Source organism: Micromys minutus (assembly GCF_963924665.1).
Source record: "Micromys minutus genome assembly, chromosome: 18".
NCBI classification, from domain to species: domain Eukaryota; kingdom Metazoa; phylum Chordata; class Mammalia; order Rodentia; family Muridae; genus Micromys; species Micromys minutus.
In genome coordinates this window covers 14,427,030-14,452,411 of record NC_137953.1, presented here as the reverse complement: position 1 = coordinate 14,452,411, position 25,382 = coordinate 14,427,030, and the positions used below count along the sequence as shown (strand labels likewise).

At 46.2% G+C, this 25,382-nt stretch overlaps 1 protein-coding gene across 3 annotated transcripts; it reads left to right on the top strand.

The window, feature by feature from the left end:
• The first annotated feature begins 367 nt into the window (after positions 1-367).
• CD8A (CD8 subunit alpha) lies at positions 368-25,382 on the top strand. Of its 3 annotated transcripts, none has more exons than XM_080932303.1 (9): positions 368-476; positions 1,448-1,520; positions 21,474-21,548; positions 21,961-22,022; positions 22,112-22,492; positions 22,963-23,076; positions 23,245-23,355; positions 24,287-24,317; positions 25,264-25,382. In XM_080932303.1, exons 4-9 carry the CDS (start codon positions 21,974-21,976, stop codon positions 25,313-25,315), a joined length of 738 nt encoding a protein of 245 aa, XP_080788429.1. In that variant the 5' UTR covers positions 368-476; positions 1,448-1,520; positions 21,474-21,548; positions 21,961-21,973; the 3' UTR covers positions 25,316-25,382. The 3 variants fall into 3 exon arrangements, with proteins under 3 accessions (XP_080788429.1, XP_080788428.1, XP_080788427.1); XM_080932302.1 differs by having other exon boundaries at positions 21,932-22,022; XM_080932301.1 differs by having other exon boundaries at positions 21,642-22,022.

Sequence of the window (25,382 nt, the reverse complement as noted above, 5' to 3'; positions counted from 1 at the left end):
CAGGCACTTTCTGCTCTTTGTGTACCTAACGTACCCCTTAATCCAGAGTATAGGTCCTCATACTAGAAGAACCAACCATTCGCTAGGTTCAACTTCCTAAAATAATCCACGGGCACTCTTGCCAGCATCCTCCATGTGACTACCTCTTGTGACGAGGAAATCACTTTCCACCAGTAGCTTCCACTCAACTGTCCTTCTGGCCAACGTCCCCAGGTGAACTTTTTGCTACCATGGAATCCACAGGGATGTGCACACATGTGACCATTGCTAAGGCTAGCTCCCAGTCTGCCAGCTGTAATGTCACCCCATACAGCCCATTCCAGGAAGCCTCCAGCCCTGTACAGAAAGGAGGGTGACCTTGCTTTGGTGGGGACAGTCTTGTGCCTGTTCTGCTCCGGGAAAGTGGCTATTTTTAATTGCCACACTCTGTACCGAGCCGGTACCATGAGAAGGCATCTACGCTGAGGGTGTAGAGGGTGAGTTAGAATTCTTTCTGGGTAGCTGAGTTCTGGTAATTCATCTAATTTTCCTGCCATCCTTGCTGTGTCTCCTGCTTTCCCCAAAAGCCTACGGGTGGCTCCCTGACCCAGAAATCCTGCTGCTTTTTAACTTTGCTCATGTGCACTGATCAGTAGTTTCTCGAGCTTCTCAGAATAGTTCACTGTTTTCAAGGAAGTCCACATTTGAGAGTTTATCTTTGCCTCCCCCCGCCCCCAAACAACTTAGGGTATCGCCACGGTTCACGGTTGCCACTAGAAGTAGTTGATGAGGCCCCATCACTGAGACGCCGAATGTTTCTGCTGCAGGGCGTAGAAGAATTATGGGAGGACTCGGCTGGAGGCTTCCTCCTTGCCCGATAGCTTTCAAAGAGCCAGAAGGCACTGTGCAGGCTTTCAGGGGAGAACTGTCACAGACATCTCACTCAGCTGCTGACCCTCTGAGCTATCCTGCCAACCTTCTAGGCATGATATGCCCACGGGTGTGATCGTGGCACGGTGCTATGCAGTAACCAGTTACTTTCTGATTGGAGTTAAGGCCTTCTCTACAGTGAGGAACTCATGTCTGCTACTGTGAACCTGGTCGAAAGCCCATGGCTGGACATTCAGAGTTCTTAATGGGCTACTGCTGGGGTTTTTGCTCAGTAGAGTTGCTCATTGTTGAGAAGCAAATTTGGTTTCAAAGTTCCATCACTTGGCCGCACACCTAGGGAGGAGTCGCTGTCTAGCTAAGCTGCAGTGGTGATGCCCTCTCCTCTGCTGAAGTTCAAGTGGCCTCCTCGAGGAAGGAGTAGATCTAGAAAGAAAACTCAGGTCCTCTTACCGGCAGTGTTGAACACCTCCCAAGACCACACTTCCTCCCTGGTTTTCAGGGGTACATTAACATATGATAATGACACTTTCGAAAAGCCACCCGAAAATAAGGGTGCCTGGACCTGCTTTGTCTCCAGATTCATCGGAGCAAGAGGATGCTGTCCGGGATGGTTCCCTCCACAAGCTCCAGTCAGAGATGACTCCATTCAAGTAAGAGCTGTGGTTCAGGACCAAATGATGCTTGTGTCTTTTCCTGGAGGGTGGGGTGTACAGTTACTTCTTGTTGCATGCCTTTGTGGATGGCTGACGGACACGTGCTATGCCATGAAGCCTGCCACTGTGAGGCAATGATGGTGAAACATGGATGAAGGATAAACAAGAAGTGAGTAGGTCAGGACAGCCTTTCTGAAAGGTTCCTACAACTACCGTTTGGCATATGCACCGTTTAGACTCAAGTGAGAAGAGAGGTAAAGCATTTCTTTCCTGATGTTAAGGGCACATTTTTTTTTCCTTTTCGGTTCCCTTTTATATGCCTGTGGTTTCAGGGGCAACTCATCAGCCAATAGGAAAATGAGCAGGTGCTAACCTAGGCTTCCAGGTCACAGAACTCAGGGCATCTACCTGCCATGCTTTTTCCCACCAGGCATATGTCCATGAACCTCCAGCCAGGGAAGCCATTGACTCTAGCACAATCACAGGGACAGCAAGCCTCTGTCTCTCTGTGCCTGGGTTTGTCGTGACAGCTACCAATTCAAATGAGGCAGATTGAAATGACCAAGATTCCATCATGTCCCAGACTCCCAAAGGAGTTCATAATGGCCTAAGAAGTGGCTGAGAGGGACATTTGAGGAGAGAGTAGTTTGCCTTCCCAGAGTTGAGGGGAGTCAAGCAGAGCCTCTGCCCCCCAACTCCAAGCTCCCAGTTGCACACCTGCACCCTTTATTGTGGGGATGCTATATAGGGCAGCTCTCTACCCTACAACACCCCACACACCTTTGTGCTTGTTGGGGCAGGGGAACTAGCACAGAAAGGCAGACACACCCATCACCTTAATTAGTCCCCAGGCCCCTGCAAGTGTCCAGGGCTTCCCGGGCACACTCTTCCCTCTCTGCCTTTTCCCATGAGCTCTGTCCCACTGTCCTGCTTGAGTACTACTTAACCCAGCACAGCACCCACCCACATCATGAGTGCACAACAAACATCGACATCCAACAAGGACTACCTTTAAAATAAAGGCAGACAAGGGTTTGATCCTTATTATCTGAGAGCTCAGGCTTGGTTTGGATCTTTTCTTTTTCTTTTCTTTCTTTTCTTTCTTTCTTTCTTTCTTTCTTTCTTTCTTTCTTTTTTTTTTTTTTGAGAGACAGGATCTTATGTGTCCCAGGTCAGTCCTGAACTAGGATGGCAGGCTTACAGGCTTAGACCTAACCACAGCCCATTTATAGAGATCTCTCCTTTCTTTTCCTCTCTATTTCTTTCTTTCTGTCTGTCTTTCTTTCTTTTTCAAAAGCAAGAGGTTTATCTCCAGCTCATCAAAATTGACCTTCAATTAGTCCCTCAAGGTGACTGACTGGAAGGTGACCCCAAATAGAAGCAGCTTTTATACTTTTAGGGGTACAGGTTACATCAGCCTTTTCTTTTCTTTTTTCGTTTTTCTCTCCTCTTTTCTTTTTCTTCTCTGCGTTGTACCTACAGCTTCATACAGTGAGTGCTCTGCCTCTCAGCCGTATCCTTAACTTCAGAAAGCTTTACAAATCTACCTTGGCAAATATAATAGTCTACTTACAGAAGGAAGATACTCAGAAGCCAAATTGATGGAAACAAACAAACAAGTTCAGCAGAGATCAGAAACCCCAGTCAGTGTTTGATGACTTTGAGTTTGTAGTTTAGAGAGCTGGAAATTATGAGAGACCATGTCTCAAGAGACAAAAAGAAAGAGGAGGAAAGGAAGAAGGGAGGAAGGGAGAGAGGCAGGGAGGGAAGGAAAGAAGGAAGGGAGGAAACTGGAAAAAGAGATGGACCACATTCCTGAAGAACCACATTCAAGGTGATTCTTTGGCCTCCGAGCACACGCACACAAGAACACACACATACAAAGTGTTCAGAACACACACACACACACACACACACACACACACACAAACACACAAAACCAAAAAACCTCCACCTTCTGTGAATGAAGAATGGTCAATTCATGGGAACAGAAAAGAGAATAGTGGTGTCCAGGTCTTGGGGAGGGGACCAAGTGCTGTGTTTAAAGTGGCAGAGGAGGGAGAGGCCAGGGAGGCTTTGGAGGCAGAAGAGCTTTGAGGCACTAGACAAGGAGGCAGAGACTTCAAGCCACAAGGAAAGAAGGTGAAATTTGAGTAGTTCCTACCTTCCCATTCTTCCCCTCTTCATTGTTAAAGAAAGGACTCCGGGGTTTTTACTCTGTCACCTGTTCAATGACAGAGCCTTCTAAGGACATTCCAAGACAGTAAAGATCCCAAACTCTTAAAAAAAATAAAAAGACAACGAAGAGAATCTTATCTGTGGTGGATGGAGGTGACTGTGCACTAGAAGGGAGCTGAGCCTAATGCCATTGGGGTACTTGCTTAACAGTGGAGGGGATGCTTAGTCCATGAGTGTGTTTAAATACAAACACCAAATAACTCTCGAATTGTGTGCCAACCTATGAACGAAGGGAAAGACAAAGCCGGGCAGTGCTGGACTACTGCTCCAGGGTCCAGCCACGAGGGCTCTGTGGGCGGAGCCCTCTGCCACCAGCAAAGCTCCAGAAAGGCAAGAAGCTTTCTTTGCTTTCTTTCTTCCCTTTATATACATTATTTCTTCTTGTGAATTATCTTTACATTTAGAAGTTTCTTTTCAATTAATTAGAATAAACATCAGGCATGGTGGTGAGAGCGCTGGGCAGGTTGGAGGCAGGGGCATCAGAAGAAGTTCAAAGTTGTTGTGGGCTACTAACCAGTCTAAGGCCAGCCTGAGCTACCTGAGATCCTGTCTCAAAGGAAAGAAAATGTATACAGTAATTGTAATAATATACATTGTATATCACTTGTAGGAGTTTAGAAATAGTTTAGAAACTAAAGAGCAACGGACATCTTGACACTTTTATTTCTTATGTTTTAAAAACATTTTCACATCATCATAACCATCGTGAATGCATGTGTTTATAAAATATACCATAACCATCTCACAGTTCCATACATGTTCTCATAATTCTAATATTTCACGGTAATGTTTAAAAGTCGGCTGGCTGTTCTTTTGGAGTAAAGTTCATGTCTCTGTGCTTTCCTCTTCTGCCTCCCTTCTGGCTGAGCCTAAGATGACACCCAGTACAACAGATGTTCACCTTGGGATTGGGCACATGGGTGCAAATATTTTAATAGATTGGCATACATACACACACACACACACACACACACACACACACACACACATAACTTTTCATTGGTATAATCATAAATTATGGGATTATAGGTGCCCCCCCTCCAAAAAGTTTCCTGTATCCTAGACTGATCTCTAACTCACCAAGTAAGGATGACCTTGAACTCCTGGTCCTCCTGCTTCCGCAGGCCCAGTGCTGCAGGCATGGGGCCACCATTTGCTCATTGGTTGTGTTCTTACTGCTTCGGATATTCACCCCCCCCCCCATGGACTCTTTGCAGTAATTTTCTCCCTCCAGGCAGACGGTCTTGTCACTGTTTCTGTCAAAAGCAAGCTAATTTGTTTGAAAGAATCCATGTGTCCATTTGTGGTTTTGTTACCTGTGTTCTGGGGGTGATATTTAAAAGGTATTCCTCCACTTTGCATGATGGATTTTGTTTGTGTGGGGGATGGTGGTACGTATGCATGTGCAAGCATGCTGGGGCACCTGTGTGGAGTCCAGAAGATAACTTTATAGCCTTGGTTCTGTCCTTTCTCCTTTATGTGAGTTCTGGGGAATCAAACTCAGGTCACCAGCCTTGCATAGCAAGTACCTTTACCTCTGCTGGCATCTTGCCAGTCCTAAGTTACAGCTTGTTAGTATCTGATATGAGATTGCTTTCTGGGACACTGACCATGTGTGTTACAAGTGGGAACTCCACTGCCGCATCTTCCCCCGATTTATAAATGACCAAATGTGCAAAGTGACAGATTCCCACATGGTGTCTTTTTTTTTTTTTTAAGAATTGTTTTTTGTTTGTTTGTGTTTTTTTGTTTTGTTTTGTTTTGTTTTAATGTATATGAGTACACCTCGGCTGTCTTCAGACACACCAGAAGAGGGCATCAGATCTCATTACAGATGGTTGTGAGCCACCATGTGGTTGCTGGGATTTGAACTCAGGACCTGTGGAAGAGCAGTCAGTGTTCTTAACCACTGAGCCATCTCTCCAGCCCTGTATCATGTTCTTGGATCATCTTCATGTCCTCCATTATCCTTCCTGTTTTCTATAGACCCCTCCCATGTTCGTGTTATATATTTCCTTCTTTTTTAAAATACAGATTCTGTCTATGGGCACAAACATACGGCACCACCTTCCAAGTCTGGTTTATTCCTTTTAACATGATGACCCATGACCCTTTGTAATAAAATTCTTGGTCATAAGTAAGGTGGGGTCTTAATACAGTTTGGTGGAATTTCTGAATAGATTGGCAAAATCTTTTTAAAGGGTGTTCATTTCTCAAGTGGACACCCTTACTTTGAGCACACAGACCAATGTGTTCACAGAGCAAAAGCAGAGGGTCTGTGCTTTTATATTGTAAACATGGCAGAACTCAAAACCCAGGATCCCAAAATGCTGCTCTGTGCTGTGATACCCTCAGGGACAAGTCAAGGAGTGACAGTTCGAGGCACAATCCAAGGAATGAATTGTGCGGAGTTGCTTAACCCAACATTGGAGAAGCAAGGGCCCTGATCCAAGCCACGGACAGAGCCTGACACAGTGCCCAAGCCAGCATCAACCTTCCCATGAGGAACAGAGTCGGAAAAGCACATCCAAGGGGAAGCAGACGGGGAGTAGAGGCTTTTGAACAAGCCCAGCCACCCAAGGATGCACTATTTGGAGAGACCTGTCTATGTGGGAGCTTCTCCCATCACCCAAGGCTGAGCTGGGGTCTTGTTAAAAGTGAAACTGACTTTTAGAGGGTTCTGGAGGTGTTTTCTACAGAAGAGTGGATGTTCCACTTTGGGGTCGACTAGCTTCAAACAATGCCTCTTGCTTGCTTTCAGCTTCTGAGGCCCCTTGGTTGCCTCTGCTACCTCTAGATGTTTCTGAGGTTACAGCAGGCCACAGCATGTTCCAGCCTAGGCAGAGGAAATATAAAAACCAATGAGAGGGTGACTCAAGACCCCCTTTGTGCTTCTACAGCACCACACAGCTGGGAACAGCAAAGTCTACAGGCTTTGGGGTTGTACCATTGCCAGAAATCTGCTTCCTTTCCTCCCAACCAAATGAGACAAGTATCTGAGATCCATTCAGCAGATGAGGAATAGGATCAGAAAGGCCCAGGACATACTGGAAATTACACAGCATTAATAACACGCTGCAGAGCTAGGACTCAGCCCCAGCGGCCTGACCTGACTATGACGGGCATCTGACAGAGCTCAGTGGGCCATTGACAGGTTTCGTGAATGTGGAAAGGAACCTGGGAGCAGGCCAGTGTAGCCTTATAAAAGCGTGGGGTTATTGGCTTTGAGGGGGATAAGACGATGTAGTTGAGTCTGTAATTCAAAGCAGTTAGAGTCAGAAAGTCAGAGGCTGAGTGGTTTATACAAGACACTTGCTGGAGAGACAGACAGACAGACAGAGAGAGAGAGAGACAGAGAGAGACAGAGACAGAGAGACAGAGAGACAGAGACAGAGAGACAGAGACAGAGAGAGAGACAGAGAAACACACACACACACAGACAGAGAGACAGAGAAACAGAGAGAGAGAGAGAGAGAGAGAGAGAGAGAGAGAGAGAGAGAGGTGCTAAGGAGATGACTCAGTAGTTAAAAGACTTGCCACTCAGAAGTGAGGACCAGAATTTGGATCTTCGGACACATACATGCTGAGTGTGGACCTTGTGATCTAACTGTAAAACCAGGCAGAATCCTCAGCAAGATCTACCTTGATGGGTAAGACTGAAAGTCAGAGAGGAAGATTCCTGACTTCAAATGGCACACACACCCCATGGGGAGGCGGGGATGAAAAAGGCCACTTAGAAAGGCACGACAATATAAAGCACAGAGGCATAACTAAATTCGATTATACTGGGCTATTGTTTGTTTATTTTTAAGTATGCAGTGTGGCTGGGGCTATAGCTCAGTAGGTCGAACACACATGGAGCCGTTGATTCCGTTTCCCAGGGCTGGTTACGTGATGCTGAGCATAGAAACCATTCATGTTAAGCAAGCTCTCCACCAACTGAGCTACAGCCCCAGGCTCATTCTGGAATCCTCGTGTTGCTTTTTATGTGAGCCAAACCTTGGGTGAGTCTTCCAAGCTGCTCCTGAACTCACTGTACAATCCAGGAAGGCCTGAACTCGCCTTCCTCCTGCCTCGGCCTCACTTATAGCTGGGACAGACAGCACCACCAGCCCCAGATGAAACATTCTCCAACCCACACAGACCGTCTTTGTGTATTCCACACTGACATTCACCCTGACTAAGCATGGTGTTAAAACTGAGTATGACGCTACAGTCACCAAGTGTGTGTGTGTGTGTGTGTGTGTGTGTTTCTTTGTTCCCAAAGAGCTTTTGGCTGAGGAAGAAAGAACCATTCTAAATGTGTGCCAAAGTCCAGGATGGAAAAAGACATGAACTGGTCACCGTGTTCCCTTCTCTGCCTTTTACTGCAGACTCCTCCAGCTCCCCCGCCCTCCCCTTCCCACACCGTGATCGATCATGGCCTCAGACTGTGAGCCACAACACAGACCCTTTCCTTAAACTCTCTGGTGTCTTGTCAGAACAACAAGTAAAATGTCTTTTTAAAAAGCCCTTCTTAACAGAGACACATAAAAGGCTCTTCTCCAACCTACAATCACTCTTTCTCTCTGTTGAGTACATTACGATAGGCAAGTCTGAGTTTGTGGGGTTTTTTTCCTTCTAAGCAAACGTTAGAAGACACAGGGTTTTCTGGCTTCTTGGTACCGAAATAAATGAGTTTGGACTCTAGGCCCACTGAGCGTTCTCGTCCCACAAGGAACATGATTTAAAACCCTTGCCTGGAAACTACAAACATTTATCAAGAAAACCTGCTGAGCAGTGGTGGTATTCAGGAGGCAGAGGCAGAGGCAGGCAGGTCTATGAGTTCAAGGCCAGCCTGGTCTGAGGACGGCCAGAGCTACACAGAGAAACCCTGTCTCTAAAAACCAAAACCAAACAAATAACAAAAAAAGAAAGCCTACGGCTTTCTGAGAAATTAGCTCCAGTAATAAAATAAAAAACACAGGGCCAGTGAGACGCTCAGCAGGTAAAGGCACTGGCTGCCACGCCTGGTAGAAAAAGACAGCTGACTGCCACAAGCCGTCCTCTGACCATGTGAGTGCTCACACACACACACACACACACACACACACACACACACACACAAATAAATACATAAATAAATAGGGTTTTTAAATTAAATATATATATATATATATATATATATATATATATATATTTATCCTAATATACAAAATTTCATACCCAATCACTCGTGCAAAACTATGGCTAAAGTTATTTACTAAATCAGCCATTAGTCAAAACCCTCAGATTCCAGAAGGACAAACATAGCTATAACCTCAGACTACAAAGTAACCAAATTATAGATGAAAGGCAATACACGCAAGAGCGCCGCGAAACCACAGCTCCGCAGATAGACGGAAAGATTTGTTGAGGGTCAAACTCCCAAGGCCGTCAGGGAGGAAGGCAGAGAGAAGCAAAATGGGAGAAAAGAAAGCGCGTTTTATATGGCAGTCAGCAGGGTGGGAGGGTTGAGCTGGTTCAGGCCATCTGGCTGGCCCAGAACTAGATGTGCTTGCCCTCCATAGCTGACCTTCAAGGGCGGGTTAAGGACGGTTCCTGGTAAAAGGGAAGCTGCCTTATGAGATCTGCTTTCCCAGGAAGAAAAAATGGCCTCCAGGCTGCTCTTTTACCAGCCAGAGTCTGATTTGGGACCAGTGTCACCAGCACTGCCCTGTGGGAGGCTACGTTCGACCTAAGAGGAGGGTGAATCTATCTACTTATGAATAATAAACTTATTTTTAATAACTTTTAGAATAAGCAACCAAGATTGAAAGTGTAGAATATTTCAAAATTACTGTGTAATAAATAGATAGGGCCCAAATGCCTACCTAATTAGGCAAAATTAATGAAATAGCACTCAATTATTCCTGGGAGATTCAGAAAGACAGTATGGATATTGGCCAAAATTGAGACATAAGAATGTTTTTAAAACTGGAATATTCATCTCCAACACTTTAACTCCTCTCACATCAGCTCCCAGCAGTTTTGTGTCTTCAAAGCATCCATTTTGTGACAATTTGGGTATCACTTTTGCTTTTCTGTGTGAGTTGGGAAATCCACTTCCCCATTTATTCCCCAGCCCAACTCCAGATTGCCAATATGGATCCAACACAGCCCATGTAGGGCTGATGGTGCTTTTATTCAAGCCCAATGACCAGCATGGTAGACACTGGGTAACTTGGTAGAATACTCATTTCCCTGAATGTTTGTATTTTTCATATATTCTTCCCCTTTACCACTGTGCTACTGTATACACACACACACACAGACACACACACACACCTTCCCTGTTTCCTTAAAAGGAATGATGTTGAAAGCAGGGCATGGTGGCACACACCTATAATCCCAACATTTGATCCAGCAAGAGGATTAGGAGTTCAAGGCTAACCTCGGCTACGTAGAGTTCAAGGCCAGCCGGGCTATTTTAGATATTGCCTCAAATGAAAAAGCGTTGGCCTGGATCTTCCCTGAGTGCTCTCCGACCTCAACATTCTGATCTGCTAACCCCCTAACCCATCAGGACACTCCAGTGATACCTCTCTTCTATCCCCGCCTCCCCTTAAGTCCCAATTTCTGCCTTGGTGCTGCGAGCTGTGCTCTACCTTGAGAGTGCAGCTTCGGACTGCCAGGCCTGTCCCCTGGGGCAGCACTGTCCCCTGGGGCAACACTGTCCCCTGGGGCAGCAGTAGGGTAAGTGTTAGGGGCTCTGCTTTGGGGCTTTTTATGAACAGAAAATTTCCTGTACCGTAGGGGGAGGGGGGAATCGAGGCTCTACACCCACCGAGGTGGGTATTTTAAAACTTGCCAAGGCCAGCCCAAAGACCTAATGGACCTTCAAGCTCCTCTGTCTGGCTGTTGTAACCATATCTCATCTCTCCAACCAGTGAGTGGGCTATTTGTTAGCCACGACTCCCTACCTTCCACCTGGCTAGGTAGGCTTTTACCCTTTCTTAGCTCCACATTCCAGTCTGCCAGGGCATTGTTTCTGTCTCTGGTAGCCAATCGCTTCTCTCACATGGTTTGGAGCCGTCTGGCTGGGTTCCTGTCCACCTAAAAGGAGCTGGGCATTTTATTCTATCACCACGTGTTCTCTTGGGGCTGTCCTCTTTGCTCCAGTGTTTCTCAGTGCAGAAGACCGCCAATCACGTGAGTGATCAGCACAGAACCACCACATCTCCACATGCTGCTCTTAAGAAGCTGCATCCGGGGCAATGTGAAGGCTCAAAGTCGTGGCTCTGTCTGTAGACCATTGTAGGAACATCCCAAAGGACCCTTCATTAAAAAATGCAGAAGCTAAACTGGGAAACATAAAGAGAGCTTCCCAAGAAACTCTCCCTCCACACCAACCAAAGGAGGATGGACCACTGGGATCAGGGGAAGAAAGAGGAGCAGCCCCTGATCTTTCCTCATCCCTATTCTAACTTTCCTTTCTAACTTCCTCTCTCTGAGTCTCCCAGAGAAGAAGTACTCTATGTGTGGTTTCAGACTGCAAGAGTTAGGCCCATGGGCTCTGGTGGGTAGTGAAAACAAGGTGCACCTCCCCCAAGTTCACTTCGCTGCACCCTCTGTCTTACCCAGACTGCTCAGATCCCTTCGGAAACTCCCTGGGGCTTGGCCCTTTCCAGGAATGAGGTCACAGTGTATAAGATGAGGAAAGGAAACTGAAATTGCGATCTGCCTCCTTAGCCAGTGCCCAGATCAAGCGGCATGGATTAGAAAGTACAAAGTTTCCATTGACTTCGAAAAGTTTTCATTTGGAGTAATCTGTTTCAATATTTACCTCCCACACCACAAAAGAAAAAGAAAGGCTAAAACAAGGCGCATGTGCATGCCAAGGCACATGCTCTTTTCCCGGTACTGTTTTACCAGTGCTTTTGTTGGCAAAACTCAGGACAACTATCAAATTAAAAGGGAAGTTGACGACTCATTTGGTTGTGGTACACTTGTTAGGAAAGAAACCAGATTCACTAAACACCAATAAAATTCCTCTTTCAACTGGGCATGGTGGGTCTAATTTGTAATCTCAACACGATGCAACTTCCAGGACAACCTAGGCTATAGGCTAAGAAAAAAAATCTATTTTAAGAAATTTAAATATGGAAGGTGTATCCATACTCATATATACATCCAGTATAGGAAGGTTCCTCAGATCCTGTTATCCTGTTGGGACTCCACCAAGCAGTGGGCAAAGGACCCAAAGAGGTGATTTGTAGAATAGGAAGGGTGCACTAGCGACAGACAGTGGCAATGTACTCCGTTTATACCTGAGCCAACGGGAGAGGTGCAAGCTCAGACTGTGAAATACCGACTGTCTAGCTAGCTGCCCCTCTCAACACCACCTGTACCCACTTGGAAAGAGAAACCAGAAATTGAGAAATGGCGTCCATCAGATTGGCCTGTGGGCGTGTCCATGAGGCATGATCTTGATTGATGATTGATGTGGGCGGGCCCAGCTCATGGTAGGCAGGGCCAGCCTCAGGCAGGGGGTTTCTAGACTGCGTAAGAAAAGTATCAGAATATAGAGGTGGGTGCAAACCTTCAAGCCACATCCCTCTATGGTTTCTGCTTCAAGTTCCTGTCCTGACTTTCCTCTGGGATACTGTGAGCTGGGAGTATCAGCCAAACAAACTCTTTCCTTTTCAAGTTGCTTTCAGTCAGAGTGTTTTATCCCAGCAGTGAATGTATCAACACACACAGAGGTCTGAAAGACTGAACATTGACACGTGTGTTGGTAAGGTGTTCATCCACAGCTTGCTTGGGAGTCCGCTTATGCCACTGCTTGGAGAGACTCATACCTACAGGTACCAGAGGGGAAGAGAAGTTTCAGGGAAGGCATTCTTCTTCAGATTGACACTCCTCAAGTGGTTCACTCGTTTTCAAACCCAACACTCAGAGAAATTCCTTGTTTAAAAAACGTGTGTGGGGCTGGAGAGATGGCTCAGCGGTTAGAGAATACTGACTGCTCTTCCAGAGGACCCTGGTTCAATTCCCAGCGTTCACATGGCAGCTCACAACTGTCTGTAATTCCAGTTCTAGAGGATTGGGCATTCTCACATAGACATACATGCAAACATGTAAGCAAAACATTAATGTGCAAAATACAAATAAACCATTAAAAAAGAGTGTATGCATGTGTGCCCCTATGTGTGTGTGTGTGTATGTGTGTGTGTGTGTATGTGTGTGTGTGTGTGTGCATGTGTGAGTGCTCAGATGCCTATGAAGAACAGATCCCTTGGAGCTTGGCTTACAGTTGTAAGCCATGTGATGTGGGCTGGGGGTGGACCTCAGATGCTCTACAAGAGGACTGAGTGATCTCTCTAACTCCAAGAGATCTCATTTTTCCCTCAGTTAACATGGAGTTTCATGTAGTCCAGGCTGATCTTTGACCTTTCTCTGTAGCCGAGGATGGCCTTGAACTTTTGATCTTCCTGCTCCCATCTCTCCCATCACGGGATTTCAGTCATGTGCTGCTATGCCCAGTTCACCGGCTGCTAAGGATCACAGGTGTGTATCTCAAGCAAACAATCCTATTCACTTAGCTACATCCACAGCCCGAGAAAATGTTATATTTGCATTCTAGGTAACACAGGCAAAGATGTTCCTTACAATGTTGATTTTACCAGTAAAAATCAGAACCGGCCCTTAAAGATCTGTCAAAAAAGAAATGCATGAATAGACAGCAGTAGTTGCTGCAGAACCCTGTTGTTTTTTGATTCCCCTTGCCTCAAACTTGAAAGAGCATGCAACCACATATTCATTAAAGAAAAAGATTGTGGCAAGATAAGGCTATTGTTGCCTTCAACTTGGATAGTAAGTAGCAAACAATTCACATTGCTTCACAAATGGCCACAGCCTTCTCAGAAGCACTTCTCTTGTTGAAAAAGTGAAACTCTGGGCTGTTGAATAGTAACTCCCCATCCCCACCCCGTGCCTGGCAACTACCCGAGTAGTTTCTGGCTGACTTTGATCACACTGGAGACAGAAGGAGCTTACTCGCATCACCTAGCAAGATGTCTTCAAGGTTCATCTATATGGAAGCAAGCTTCTGAAAACCTTCCCTTCTTAAAGCTAAACAGTATTGTTTATTTTTATTTTATGCATCTGGGTGTTTTGCTCGAATGTACGTAGATGCACCACATCCATGCCTGGTGCCCTTGAAGGCCAGAAGAGGACGTCAGATGGTCGTGAGCCAGCACGTGGGGGCTGGGAACCCAACCTTTGCCTTTAACTGCAGAGCCATCCTCCAGCTCCCTGAAGTGTATTTCTTATGCCACATTCGGCTTGTCTGTTCATCCATGCATGGACATTGCTTTCACAGTTTAGCTCTTGTGAATAATGTTGCTATTAGACTTGATTTTTAGCTTCACATCAGAGGTTTACTCATCAGAAAGAATCTACTCCCAATATAAGCATTGTTCTTTTAAAATGAAACCCCAAGAGCAACCCTGTAGCCCACAAGCAGTATGTGTCCTTACTTCGACCATCATCCATTAAAAAGACAGAGTATGTATGATCTTTAACTTTGGGGGATTTTTATCCCTTTCATCTCCTTTGATATAAGATTTTTAAAATGTTTTTTTTTTGGGGGGGTGCAGTCTCATGCATCCCATGTCAGATTCAAACTCAACTATGTAATATAGCTGAGAATGGTCTTGAGCTGATCCTCCTGCCTCAGCACTATTACGTCCAGTTCTGAACACAGAAATTTCACCTCACCTCCTCTATAGAAGTCTATTTTCATGTAATATGTGTTTCTGCTAAAAAAAAAAAAAAGCCATACTTCTTGGCCAAGTAAATAACACAATTGAAATTTTAATTGCCCGTAATCATGCCTACCTACCTTTCCTTCCTTCCTTCCTTCTTTCCTTCCTTCCTTCTTCTTTTCTTTCTTTCTCTATCTTTCTTTGGAAAGGATTTACCTTGGTTCACATCTACTCTGCTAGGGAAGCTACAGCAACAAGAACAGGAAGTTGGATGGTCGCATTGTATCCACAGTCAGGAGGCAAAGTGTGAACAAGAAATAGAGACCAGCTATAAAACCCCAAGGCCTTCCAAAATGCCCCATGTCGCCCAGTAAGACTCCACCTCCTAAAGGCTCTACAGCCTTCACAAAGGAAGCATCACTAGCTAGGGACCAAGTGTTCAAACCAACGAGCTTGTGGGGCCCCTTCCATATCCAAACCACAGTACTGCCACAGAAAATGGCCGATCCACACATATCTGCCTGACATGTAGGAAGTATCTCATGCATCTGGTGTTAAAAGGATAATGTGAGGATAAAGGGGAAATGGGTCCAGGTTTCATCAGTTTCCTCTATTCTGACAGTTAAAATATATCATGAAAATTCAACCATTCCACTTCATTTCTACAAGTCTTCAATTTGGCTGTTAAAAGGAGTTAATTACACGGTTCGTGGTGACTTTAAAAACTAACCTACTGCAATAATTATGTCAGTGAAGTAAGTCAGAGTCAGACAAGATACACTAAGTAGCTGTGTATGTGTGGTATAGGAAAGAAGAATGTGCCTAGAGAAAGGAAGCTATCTATAAGTTGTGGACTTTTGGACACTTTTATTATTACTTATGTGTGTATGTGCGTGTGCCTGAGTTTGGAGGCATCTCCTGGAGCTGGAGTTACAAGCAGTTGTAAACTGCCTAATGTGGGTGCTGGGAACTGAAGTCAGGTCCTCTATAAGAACAATGCATGTTCTTAACCTCTTAACCGCTGAGCCATCTCTCCAACCAGGGCTATGTTTTGTTTTTTCAAGTGATATATTTGTGTGTCAAATTGGTTGGATGCAGGAGTGGATTGTTGTTGCTGGTTTTAGTGTTCACTTGAATGTTTTAAGGTTGCCCTGAAAAAGAGTCTCTATGGCCATGATTACATATGTGGAAATACATACAACAGAGTTTAGCATCTGTGATGTCCCTCTCTTTGCTTACCATGCGGTGTGAGCACTGACAATCTTAGTCTGACATATAAACAGTTGCTTTGTTACAAGTCACTAGTCCTTTGACTTTTGCCAATTTTTTTTCAAGAATAAAAAAATAGCAAACACAATAGTGGTCTATTTTTAAATTTCACTTTGTGTTGTTTACTTATTTATTGCACTGTGTGTGCACACGTGCACACATTTGCCACCCTGCACATGGGGAAGCCAACAGGACAACTTCAAGGAACCATTTCTTTCCTTCAGTGTTGGGCTCCGGGTCAAATTGAGGTCATCAGACTTTCCAAGGAGGTGCTTCTACACACGGCATGCATGTAAACGGCATGTTGTCAGAGGACAACTCGAGAGTCCAAGGGGTCAAACTCAGGTCATCAGGCTTGGTAGCAAGCATCTTACAGGCTTAGTCATTTGGCCTTCAGCTCCTGAATAAATATTTCTTGAAGACCAGGTATGGTGCCCAGTATAAATCTGAACCCAATCAGGTCTCTTCTTCAAGGAGCCATGGGTCTGGTAGGGAAGTCCAGATGTGCTCAAGGTTCAGGCGATACAGAGAGGGATGTGCATAGTCTTTATAGCTTGAACTTGGGAAAGCACAATTCCTTCAGGAAAGCTGCCTCATTGGTCCGGTGTTTGCTTTATTTTGTCTTGTTTGGTTGAGATGGGTTTTTATATAGTCCAGGCTGGCCTTGAACTTCCTAGTAGCTGAAGATGACTTTGAATTTCTGATTCTCCTGCCTCTACTTTAAATGTGCTAGAATTAGAAGCGTGCACCACAATATACTGCTTAAGCTGAGTCTTGAAGAAGAGTTTGCAAGCGGAGACTAGTACATTCAATGGCGGGGAGGCAGAAGCGGGCAGAGTCTCCTTGGAGGGATAGATACCAACCCTAGGAAAAGTGAAGAGGTCAAATAGGAAAGAGCAGAGATGGGGCCATGGGATGGGTATTTCAGAGCCTCACAGGCAGCATTTAGGACCAGCCAACATTCTCATAGGCTTCCATGGGAAACCTTCTTGGTCCCATGTACTGAGCTAGCATGAGGAGATTTTCACTGGAAGAGATCAAAATAAAGGTAAGTAGATCATTTCAGGAACCATTACAAAGACCCAGGCTAGATCTAAAAGCAATCTAGTTGAACTTGGGGGTTTCAGGTGGGGGAAAATAAAAATGAAGGTGGCGAGATTGTTCTTTTTATTATGAATATATTTATATGTATGTATATATGTATACATACATGTGTATATGCATGAAAATATGTGTGCGTGTATATATGTGTGTGTGTGCATATGCACACATGCATGTATGATATATTTGGGTGTAGTATGAAGATTGAACTCAGGATCTCACATGTACTAAGTGAGCACTCTACCACTGAGCTACATCCTGAGTCCTTCGATAGCTATGTTTATTCTTTCAGGAATTCATACATGTATACAATGCTATTTTGATATTGTCACCACCCCTCTCGCCCTCCATCTCCTCTCAGACATCCTCTTCCTTCTTTCTCATCTTCATGTCCTTTCTCCTTTTTAAGTAACAGACTGAGTCTAATAAATGCTGCACTTGGGTGTGGGGTCATCATCCATGGTACATGGTCAACCTACCAGGGACCACACCCCTAAAGAAACTGACTATCCCTCCCCTAGTTGCCATCAATTTCCAACAGCACCTCAAGCAAGTGCCCCTCCCCCATTATGCTAGATTGTTGACTGGCTTGATCTTGGGCAGATAACCACAACTGCTATGAGTTCATAAAACTGAACCGAGTTCTCAAAGGGAGAAATATAAATGACCAGGAAGATATTTTTAGCCATCAGGATAATATAAATTAACATTAGTTTGGGATTGTCTTTTGCCCCAGTTAGAATGACAACAAATGCCACCAAGGATGTGGGGAGAGGGGAACCTTCATCTGCTGTTGGTTCCTAACTGATGCAACTACTGTAAAAATCAGAAGATCCCTCAACTAGAAATAGAAATAGAACCACTATGTTAGAATTAAAATATAGTGTGTGTGTATGTGTGTGTGTGTGTGTGTGTGTGTGTGTGTGTGTGTGTGTGTGTGTGTACAGGGACAGGAGTTCACCACCATCATGATGGGAAGTGGAGTTATGGGCAGACAAGCATGACACTGGGGCAGTAACTGAGAGATCACACCTTGATCCACAAAGAGGAAATAGTGAAAGGACACACTGGGAAATCTTTTGTAACTTCAAAGCCTTCCCACAGTGACATACCTTCTCCAACAAATGCCACACCTCCTAACCCTTCTCAAACAGTTCCACCAACAGGTGACCTAGTAGTCAAAGAAATGAGCCTGCGGGGTTATTCTCATTCAGACCGGCTCAAGGGGCGACTACTGTCTATTCTATTGCATAGTAAGAAAGAAAGGGCCAGCTATGGTGGTGCATATCTTTAACCTCAACACTGGTGAGACAGAGGCAGGCAGATCCCTGAGGATTTGAGGCTAGCCTTGTTTACACAGTGAGGGAGTTCCAGGCAAGCCAGGGATTCATAGTGGAAATTTGTCCTTTAAAAACGGGAGAAAGACACTTGTGTGACAGGGCACAGTCATTGTTCTTTGTGCTACCCTTTTCTTCGAATAACCCCATGTGAGTACCACAGGATGGGTGCAGGAGATCAGTTGCTAGGAGGGATAGGCACAACCCCAGCCTGCACACCTGGGCTACAGAAAGCAGCCATCTCAGAACATGTGCAGTCAGATCAGCTCTGCTGTCTGCTTCAGGGCGGATGTCGTGGTTAACATCGAGAACCCGCCAGCTTCTGTGAAAAATATTATTGGGGTCACAGAACCTCTTTGGGGGCTTTGACATGTTGCTTTGGCTTACCCTCACCTCCCATGATGCTCTGTACAAAGGCAAATGGCACCCCTATGGCTGAGCTTTCTTAGCTGCAAGACTTGAAGACCCCTACCTTAGCTATAGCTTACTTCACAGAGATTGAAATCGAGTGGCCATTTTCACTCTAAATCTACCCATCATCATACTTGGGGACCTGGTTCTGAAGATACACATAACTGAAAGGATATTTTTGTGTTCTTCCATCTTCTTTCGTGTTCTCCTGATGGTACACTTTGGCCAGCAGGGTCCTGTGAACCTCCTCCTGTAGGAGGAGCAGCGACAAGGTAAAATGGAAATTGTCATGTAAAGCAAAATTTGCTTAACCTACCTGCTTCCTTGTTGTCCTCATTCATGTAAGGTAAGAGAAGCGCTGTGTCCTTCTAGCCAGCCACATACAACACACACACACACACACACACACACACACACACACACACACTCACTCACTCACACACCACATGCACACAAATATATACACACACTACATATACAGTAAATGTGCATACACATCCAAGCATGCATACACACTATGTGCATACATATACACTATACATACGCCTATAGACACAGGCAGTATTTTCCCTTCTTTAACTCACTCACCTTCCACTTGAAAGCACTGTGTGAGGTACAAGTGAGAGCGACCTGCTGACAACTTGAGTTCAATCCCTGGGACCCACATAATGGAAGGAGAAAACTGACCCCCATACGTTGTCCTCTGACTTATGGTGCTGAGGTACTGGAGTGTACACACACACTAAATAAATAAATGCATCTTTTGTAAATGGTAAGTGTTATGTGCCCTTTATGAATTCAGTGATACAATGTATCAGGAATGACGTATCTTTTCACACCACAGCCTTGGTGGCACAATAATTATTTAAAATAGGAACCCCACTTATATGTGAAAGGCATTCTGTAAAGGAATGAGGGGCTAATGTGAACAGCGTTTCCTTCTATTATCAAGTAAGAAAACTGAAAATAGATGGTTGTAACACTACCCCCATAACAAATGATTTGAAATGATAAACATCTGTGCCCAGAAAACTGTCACCATGGTTTCACCTGAAGAACTGAGGGCAATAAGGAGAGATGAGACAGGGGGCTCTCTCTGTACTTACTCTTGTACTGTGAGGCATTTTAAACTTTATATGTTTCTATGTGCGCATGTGTGCCCATGCAGGTGCACACACTCAAGAGTGTGGAGGCCCAAGGTGAATTCCTCTGACTGTTCTCCACTTTACACACTGAGACAAGTCTCTCAGTTGAACCCATAGCTCGCTGATTCTGCTAGTCTAGCTAGTCAGCTAGCTTCAGGTGTCCCCTGTCTCTTTCTCCTGGCAATGGGTGCAAGGGATCCGAACTCAGGACTTCATGCTTGCATAGCAAATACTTTACCCACTGAGCCATCTCTCCAGCCCCTTATGTAACTTTTTTTTTCAGGAATATATCACTCTGGTGATTTAAAAATAAAAAAACAAAAAACATCTTAGAAGCTACAGAAGGTACTGTGCTGGCCATGAAAGCTTGTTGGCCTATGTTTCATCCCTAGAAGCCATGTAGAGGTGGGAGAAATGACTCCACGGAGCTATTCTCTGACTTCCACACTCACACTGTGGCATGTATGTCCCCTCCCAGACACACATACTACACACATCCACACAGAATAATAATAAACGACATTAAATTACACTTTAAACAACTCTAAACATAAGATGTCAGAGTCAGCATTTGGATATTTTTAGAGCAAGGAGCATTGAGACCAAACAGTTTAATAAGCTCACCCAATACTTGTTTGTATATATCAGTCACATGAAGCTTGGTGGCCCACGATTGTAATCCAAGCACCCTGGAGACTGTTGCAGTTGGATTAGCATGAACTCGGGCCTGCTTGAACCACATTATAAGTCCCAGGCCAGCCTAGGCTACAGAGTTGAGATCTTGTCATCAAACATAAACAACAGCCAAAGGCAAACCTCTTCAGAGGGGTGCAGTTCAGTAAACACAGGTTAGGATGTAACATCAGGGACCCATACCATCCTGCCTTGCTTGTTTAAGCTGGACTTGGGGGCTATACCCAGCGCTGTGGAGGCTACGGTAAACAGACTGCCACCAGGCAGAACTCAGACGTGAGGTAGAGAATGCCAGGCAACCTGCCTCAAACTAAAAGCAAGCAGCAACGCGCACCCTGTATGGGATTCTCAGTGGAAAACCTCACTAAGTGAGAGCCGTAGACAGTCAAGAGGAAAGCACATCCCTGAGACTGGCAGTTTTCAGGATGGTAGTGGGCAAGAAGGAATGAAGTATATGTGTGCCAGGGACAGAGAAGAGTTAAATACCTGCACCCAAGATCCACCCAGATGACAGGGACCTTGGCATTTGCCACACAGAGAGCAGCAAGAGCTTGGAAATGCAGGAGTAGGTAAGCAGGGAGGGAAACATCTGTCTGTGAGACAGTGGTGTGCAGGTGCATGGCAAAGCCAGGGACAGTGACTTGGGTGGAGCCAGCACCTACCCGAGGGCTAGTCCCCAGCCAAGTCAGGGAGTTGTTTTTATCTAGCTGTGCGGGTCATGGGATGATACTGTCAGATCCCCTGGGTAAGAATGATGCTCAAAGTATGTAGCTAGATCATCTAATTGGAGAGAATTTGGTGTGGAGGCTGTTGCCATGGTTCTAAGAAGCGATGAGACTGAGTTTCCCCTGCGCTGGGTGGGAGGCCAGGGAAGGACACTTGTCAGCAGCTAAGAGTACCATTCAAGGTTGCCGTTGAACTGCCCCCTTGCGAATCGGTCCCCTTGATGGGAGGTGTAAGGCCCTTCTGGTTAATGTCTGGTCTGCTTTGTTGGAATTCCTACAAATTCTCTTTCCATTCCGCCTCCAGGCAAGAAGCAAAAAGACAGATAAAGAAGTGGAAAGGCAGGAGGGCCTAGAATTCAAGGCTAACCCTTGCCGTGAAGTGAGTCTGAGGCAAGCCTGGGCTACCCAAGACCTCTCCCTTCCTGTCCTGTCACTCTGATATTATATTAAGATTTAATATTTCTCCTTTCAGCCGTTCTCGAAGAAGAACAATTCCCAAGGGCCCCCTTCCAAGCGTTTTCTCTTCCCCCAAATCTCAGTTTTCATCTGCCCCCACCTGCTCTGCAAAGCTCCAACCTCTGAGTCCCCAGGCCCCTAAAAGTTGATCACTGTGAAAAGAAGGCTCCCACTCTTTGGTGGGGACTTTGGGTGACATCATATCCTCAAATAGAAAATCAGCTCTGTCTGCAGCAAACTAAGGGAGGAGTTTCCCACTCTCCACACCCCCCTCACCCCCTCCCTGTTCCTGGGCCCCTCCCCTAGAGCCCTAGCCTGACCTAAGGTGCTGGCAGGGAGCAAGACACCATGGCCTCACGGGTGACCTGCTTTCTGTCGCTGAACCTGCTCCTGCTGGGTGAGTTGATGATCGGGGAAGGGCAGGGCTGGAGCGCAATCAAGGGTTCGGGGGACTCCCGACTCAGCCTCCTAACGTGGTACCTGCAGATGTTCTCACTAGGGTCCAGGGTCTTGGAGAGTTCCGAATGTCACCAAAGAACATAGACGCCATCTTCGGCCAGAAGGTGGAGATGACATGCGAAGTGTTGTGGGCCGCTACGCAAGGATGCTCTTGGCTCTTCCAGAACTCCAGCTCTGCACTCCCGCAGCCCACCTTCATCGCCTATTTAGCATCAAGCAGCTCCTCGAAGAAGTTGGATGATAGTCTGGATCCAAACCTGTTCTCTGTCCAGAAGGATAAGATCAATAAGAGCAAGTACATCCTCACCCTGAGCAACTTCCGCAAGGAAAACCAAGGCTACTATTTCTGCTCAGTCACCAGCAACTCGGTGATGTACTTCAGTCCTCTCGTGCCGGTCTTTCAGAAAGGTTTGGAAGCGGAGGTCCCTTCCCCTAGGTTTTAGGGGTCATGTCTGAACACGCCTCACACGCAGAGTCTCTCTTCTTAAATCTCTTGGGCCTTCTACGCTGTCCCCACTTTACAGACCAGAAAACTGAGGCTGAGGTGCTGGGTGGGACTTTTAACGCCCTGGATCTGGATGGAGTTTGGACGTAGGTTTGATCTTGCCCCTCTTGGCTCCAGACTCCAGCTTTGGGTTGGTGCAGGGCCGCAGCTGCTGGATTGATTTGATCTAGACGCGTTGCCCCCCCCCCCCCAAAAAAATCACACTTGGCTCGGCGTAGGTGAGCAGCGAACTGGCCCAGCACGTATCCAGGGGGCCCTTCTTCCTCTAGTTAAAAGCCAAGGAAGGGCTCCTTCTTGGGTAAAATCTAAGCGCAAAGGGTCTGGTGCACCCACAGCTCCAGCCTGACCCGCGGGCACCCTGTTGCTTTTGCAGTGAACTCTACTACTACCACCAAGCCGGTGCCGCGAGTTCCCACACCAGTGCCCCCTACCGGGACATACCGGCCCGTGCGACCAGAAGCTTGCCGGCCAGGGGCGAGTGGCTCAGGTTAGGCGGCCGCATGGTCCGCGATTGGGGTGGGCAGACAGCCTGGGGGATTACTTGCCAGAAAAAATCCTGGTCTTGGAGGGAGACTTGGGCCGGGAGACGCACTCTGGGCAGGGTTGGGGGCTGTCCCAGCGGGTTTCTAAATTCCACTCATTCGGATCTTGTCAGTGGAGGGGATGGGACTGTACTTCGCCTGCGATATTTACATCTGGGCACCCTTGGCTGGACTCTGCGCGCTCCTGCTGCTGTCCCTGGTCATCACTCTCATCTGCCTCTGCAGTAAGTCCCGGGGAGTCCCCGGGGGAGATGCTTTGTGCTCAGGGGAGGAGTCTGTGCTTTGTGCCCTCTCCAGACAGTCCTCGTGAGAGATTAAGTTTAGGTTGGGGCGTGGGGGGATCCCTGCTGACCTGTAGGACAGATGCAGTGGGTTCTTTCTTGAAGGCAGGGCCGCCCCGCTGATCTTCCCACCCTCTGCGAACTTTTCAGAACAGAACGCTATTCCAAGACCACCAGGAGCAGCTAAATCAGCAACTAGCACAGCCAGGATAATTTAAGCACATCAGGGAGGGTTGCCTATGTGGTCCTGAGACCGGGGCACAAGAAGGCTGAGTCAAAACCATGGCTGGCTTGAGATTTGCCCTTGATCCCACCTCACAAACCACCAGCCAGGTCTACAGATTGCCAGATCCACTCACATCTGCACTTACAATGCCTCTTCCTCCCCAAAGAAGGGTTTCATTTCATGTTGTCTAGGCTAGCCTAAGACTAGTTAGGTAGCCAAGGATAACCCTAAACTTTTGATCAGATTCTTCTGCCTCTTTCCATTTGGGACTGCTGGGGCATAAGCCCCCCAAACCAAATTTTAAATGTTTTATTTTGTTCATAAATTTATTTCTTTTTGGAGACAGGGTTTCTCTGTGTAGACCTGGCTGTCCTGGAGCTCGCTCTGTAGACCAGGCTGCTCTAGAACGCACAGAGATCCACCGGCCTCTGCCTCCCAAGTGATGGGATTAAAGACATGGGTGACCACAGCCTAGCTAACATGTTTTATTTTTAATTGAAACTTGAGGTAAGTAAGAGTAGGCAAAGTAGTGTTCACTCCAAGTCTGAAGTGTTCTGAGTCTCAAAGGTCTGGAGAAGAGGAAGCTATTGAAACGGTATCTGGAGACTGCAAGGGGTATTCACTCACTCGTCCTTTTCCCTCGTCTAGGGAACAGAAGGCGTGTTTGCAAGTGTCCCCGGTGAGTAAAGTCTCTGAACTGTAGGTCTGCTCACCCTGGGCAGCCGTGGTCCCAGTGGCATGGCTGGTGGTTTGGGTATCTTTCCCAGAGAGAGGTCATGCCAGTGAAGTCCTGGTGGCAGAGGACCAGGACCCAGCCAGTCCCTGAACAAGGAGAAGCAGAAAGCTGGTGAAGTATTGGAATTCATTCCTGAGAAAAGGAAGGATCACAGAAGAAGGTGGTCTAACTGTGTTGCAGGGGACGTGCAGAGAGCTGAGAGTCAAAAGCCTGGAAAGGGTTTCATTGTTTTCAGGGATCTGGAGTGAACTTGGTTGCTCCAGCAAGACAAAACCTTTGTGCTTACTTTTCCTGAATACTCTCGTTTTGAAATGCAAAAAAAAAAAAAAAAAAAAAAAAAAAAAAAAAAAAAAAAAAAAAGGCGTGTCTATGCCCTAAAACCCCAGAGCTATGCAAATTAGCTTCCTAGACAGTCACAGGACTGCTTGGGTCTCTTACCAGGTCCTGAAATAGCATCCACTATTAGTGTCACTTCAAGCTCAGCACTGTGCTTGCCTGACGGTGCACCTCACACCCTTCTGGATTCTCAATTTTGGGCCACAGGGATAAGAATCAGGCCACTTCTAACCTCTCCGGGGACTCCAGAAGGTTCCAGGAAGCCTAATTGGACTCAGATGCTGCACTGTCTGAGAGTTGTGTGAGCTGAGGCAGGGTCTTTAGCCTCTCCTGAGCAGCGCAGGCCCCTCCTTGCATGCCTTGAGAATTAAAGGGAAGGATGGCTGAGGTGATTCACTCATTAATGCCTAGAGACAAGTTCTCAGAGCCATCAAAAAAAAAAAAAAAAAACAAAACAAAACAAAAAAAAACCAAAACCTGAGGGTGTGTGTCTGTGTGTCTGTGTGGGTGTGTTCTTTCCACAATGATGGCTGGTCTCCTGTGTATCTTTCAGGCCCCAAGTCAGACAGGGAGGCAAGCCCAGACCTTCAGAGAAATTTGTGTAAAATGGCGCCGCCAGGAAGCCACAAGTACTACCTGACTTCAGAGATCTCTTCTTGCAAGAGACGGGGG

Bases quoted from the DNA above. Each gene is read 5' to 3' on its own strand.
- CD8A (XM_080932303.1), top strand. From the start codon at position 21,974: ATGGCCTCACGGGTGACCTGCTTTCTGTCGCTGAACCTGCTCCTGCTG. The intron at 22,493-22,962 runs GTTTGGAAGCGG...TTGCTTTTGCAG, and splicing joins CGTGCCGGTCTTTCAGAAAG to TGAACTCTACTACTACCACC. The intron at 23,356-24,286 runs GTAAGTCCCGGG...TCCCTCGTCTAG, and splicing joins CACTCTCATCTGCCTCTGCA to GGAACAGAAGGCGTGTTTGC.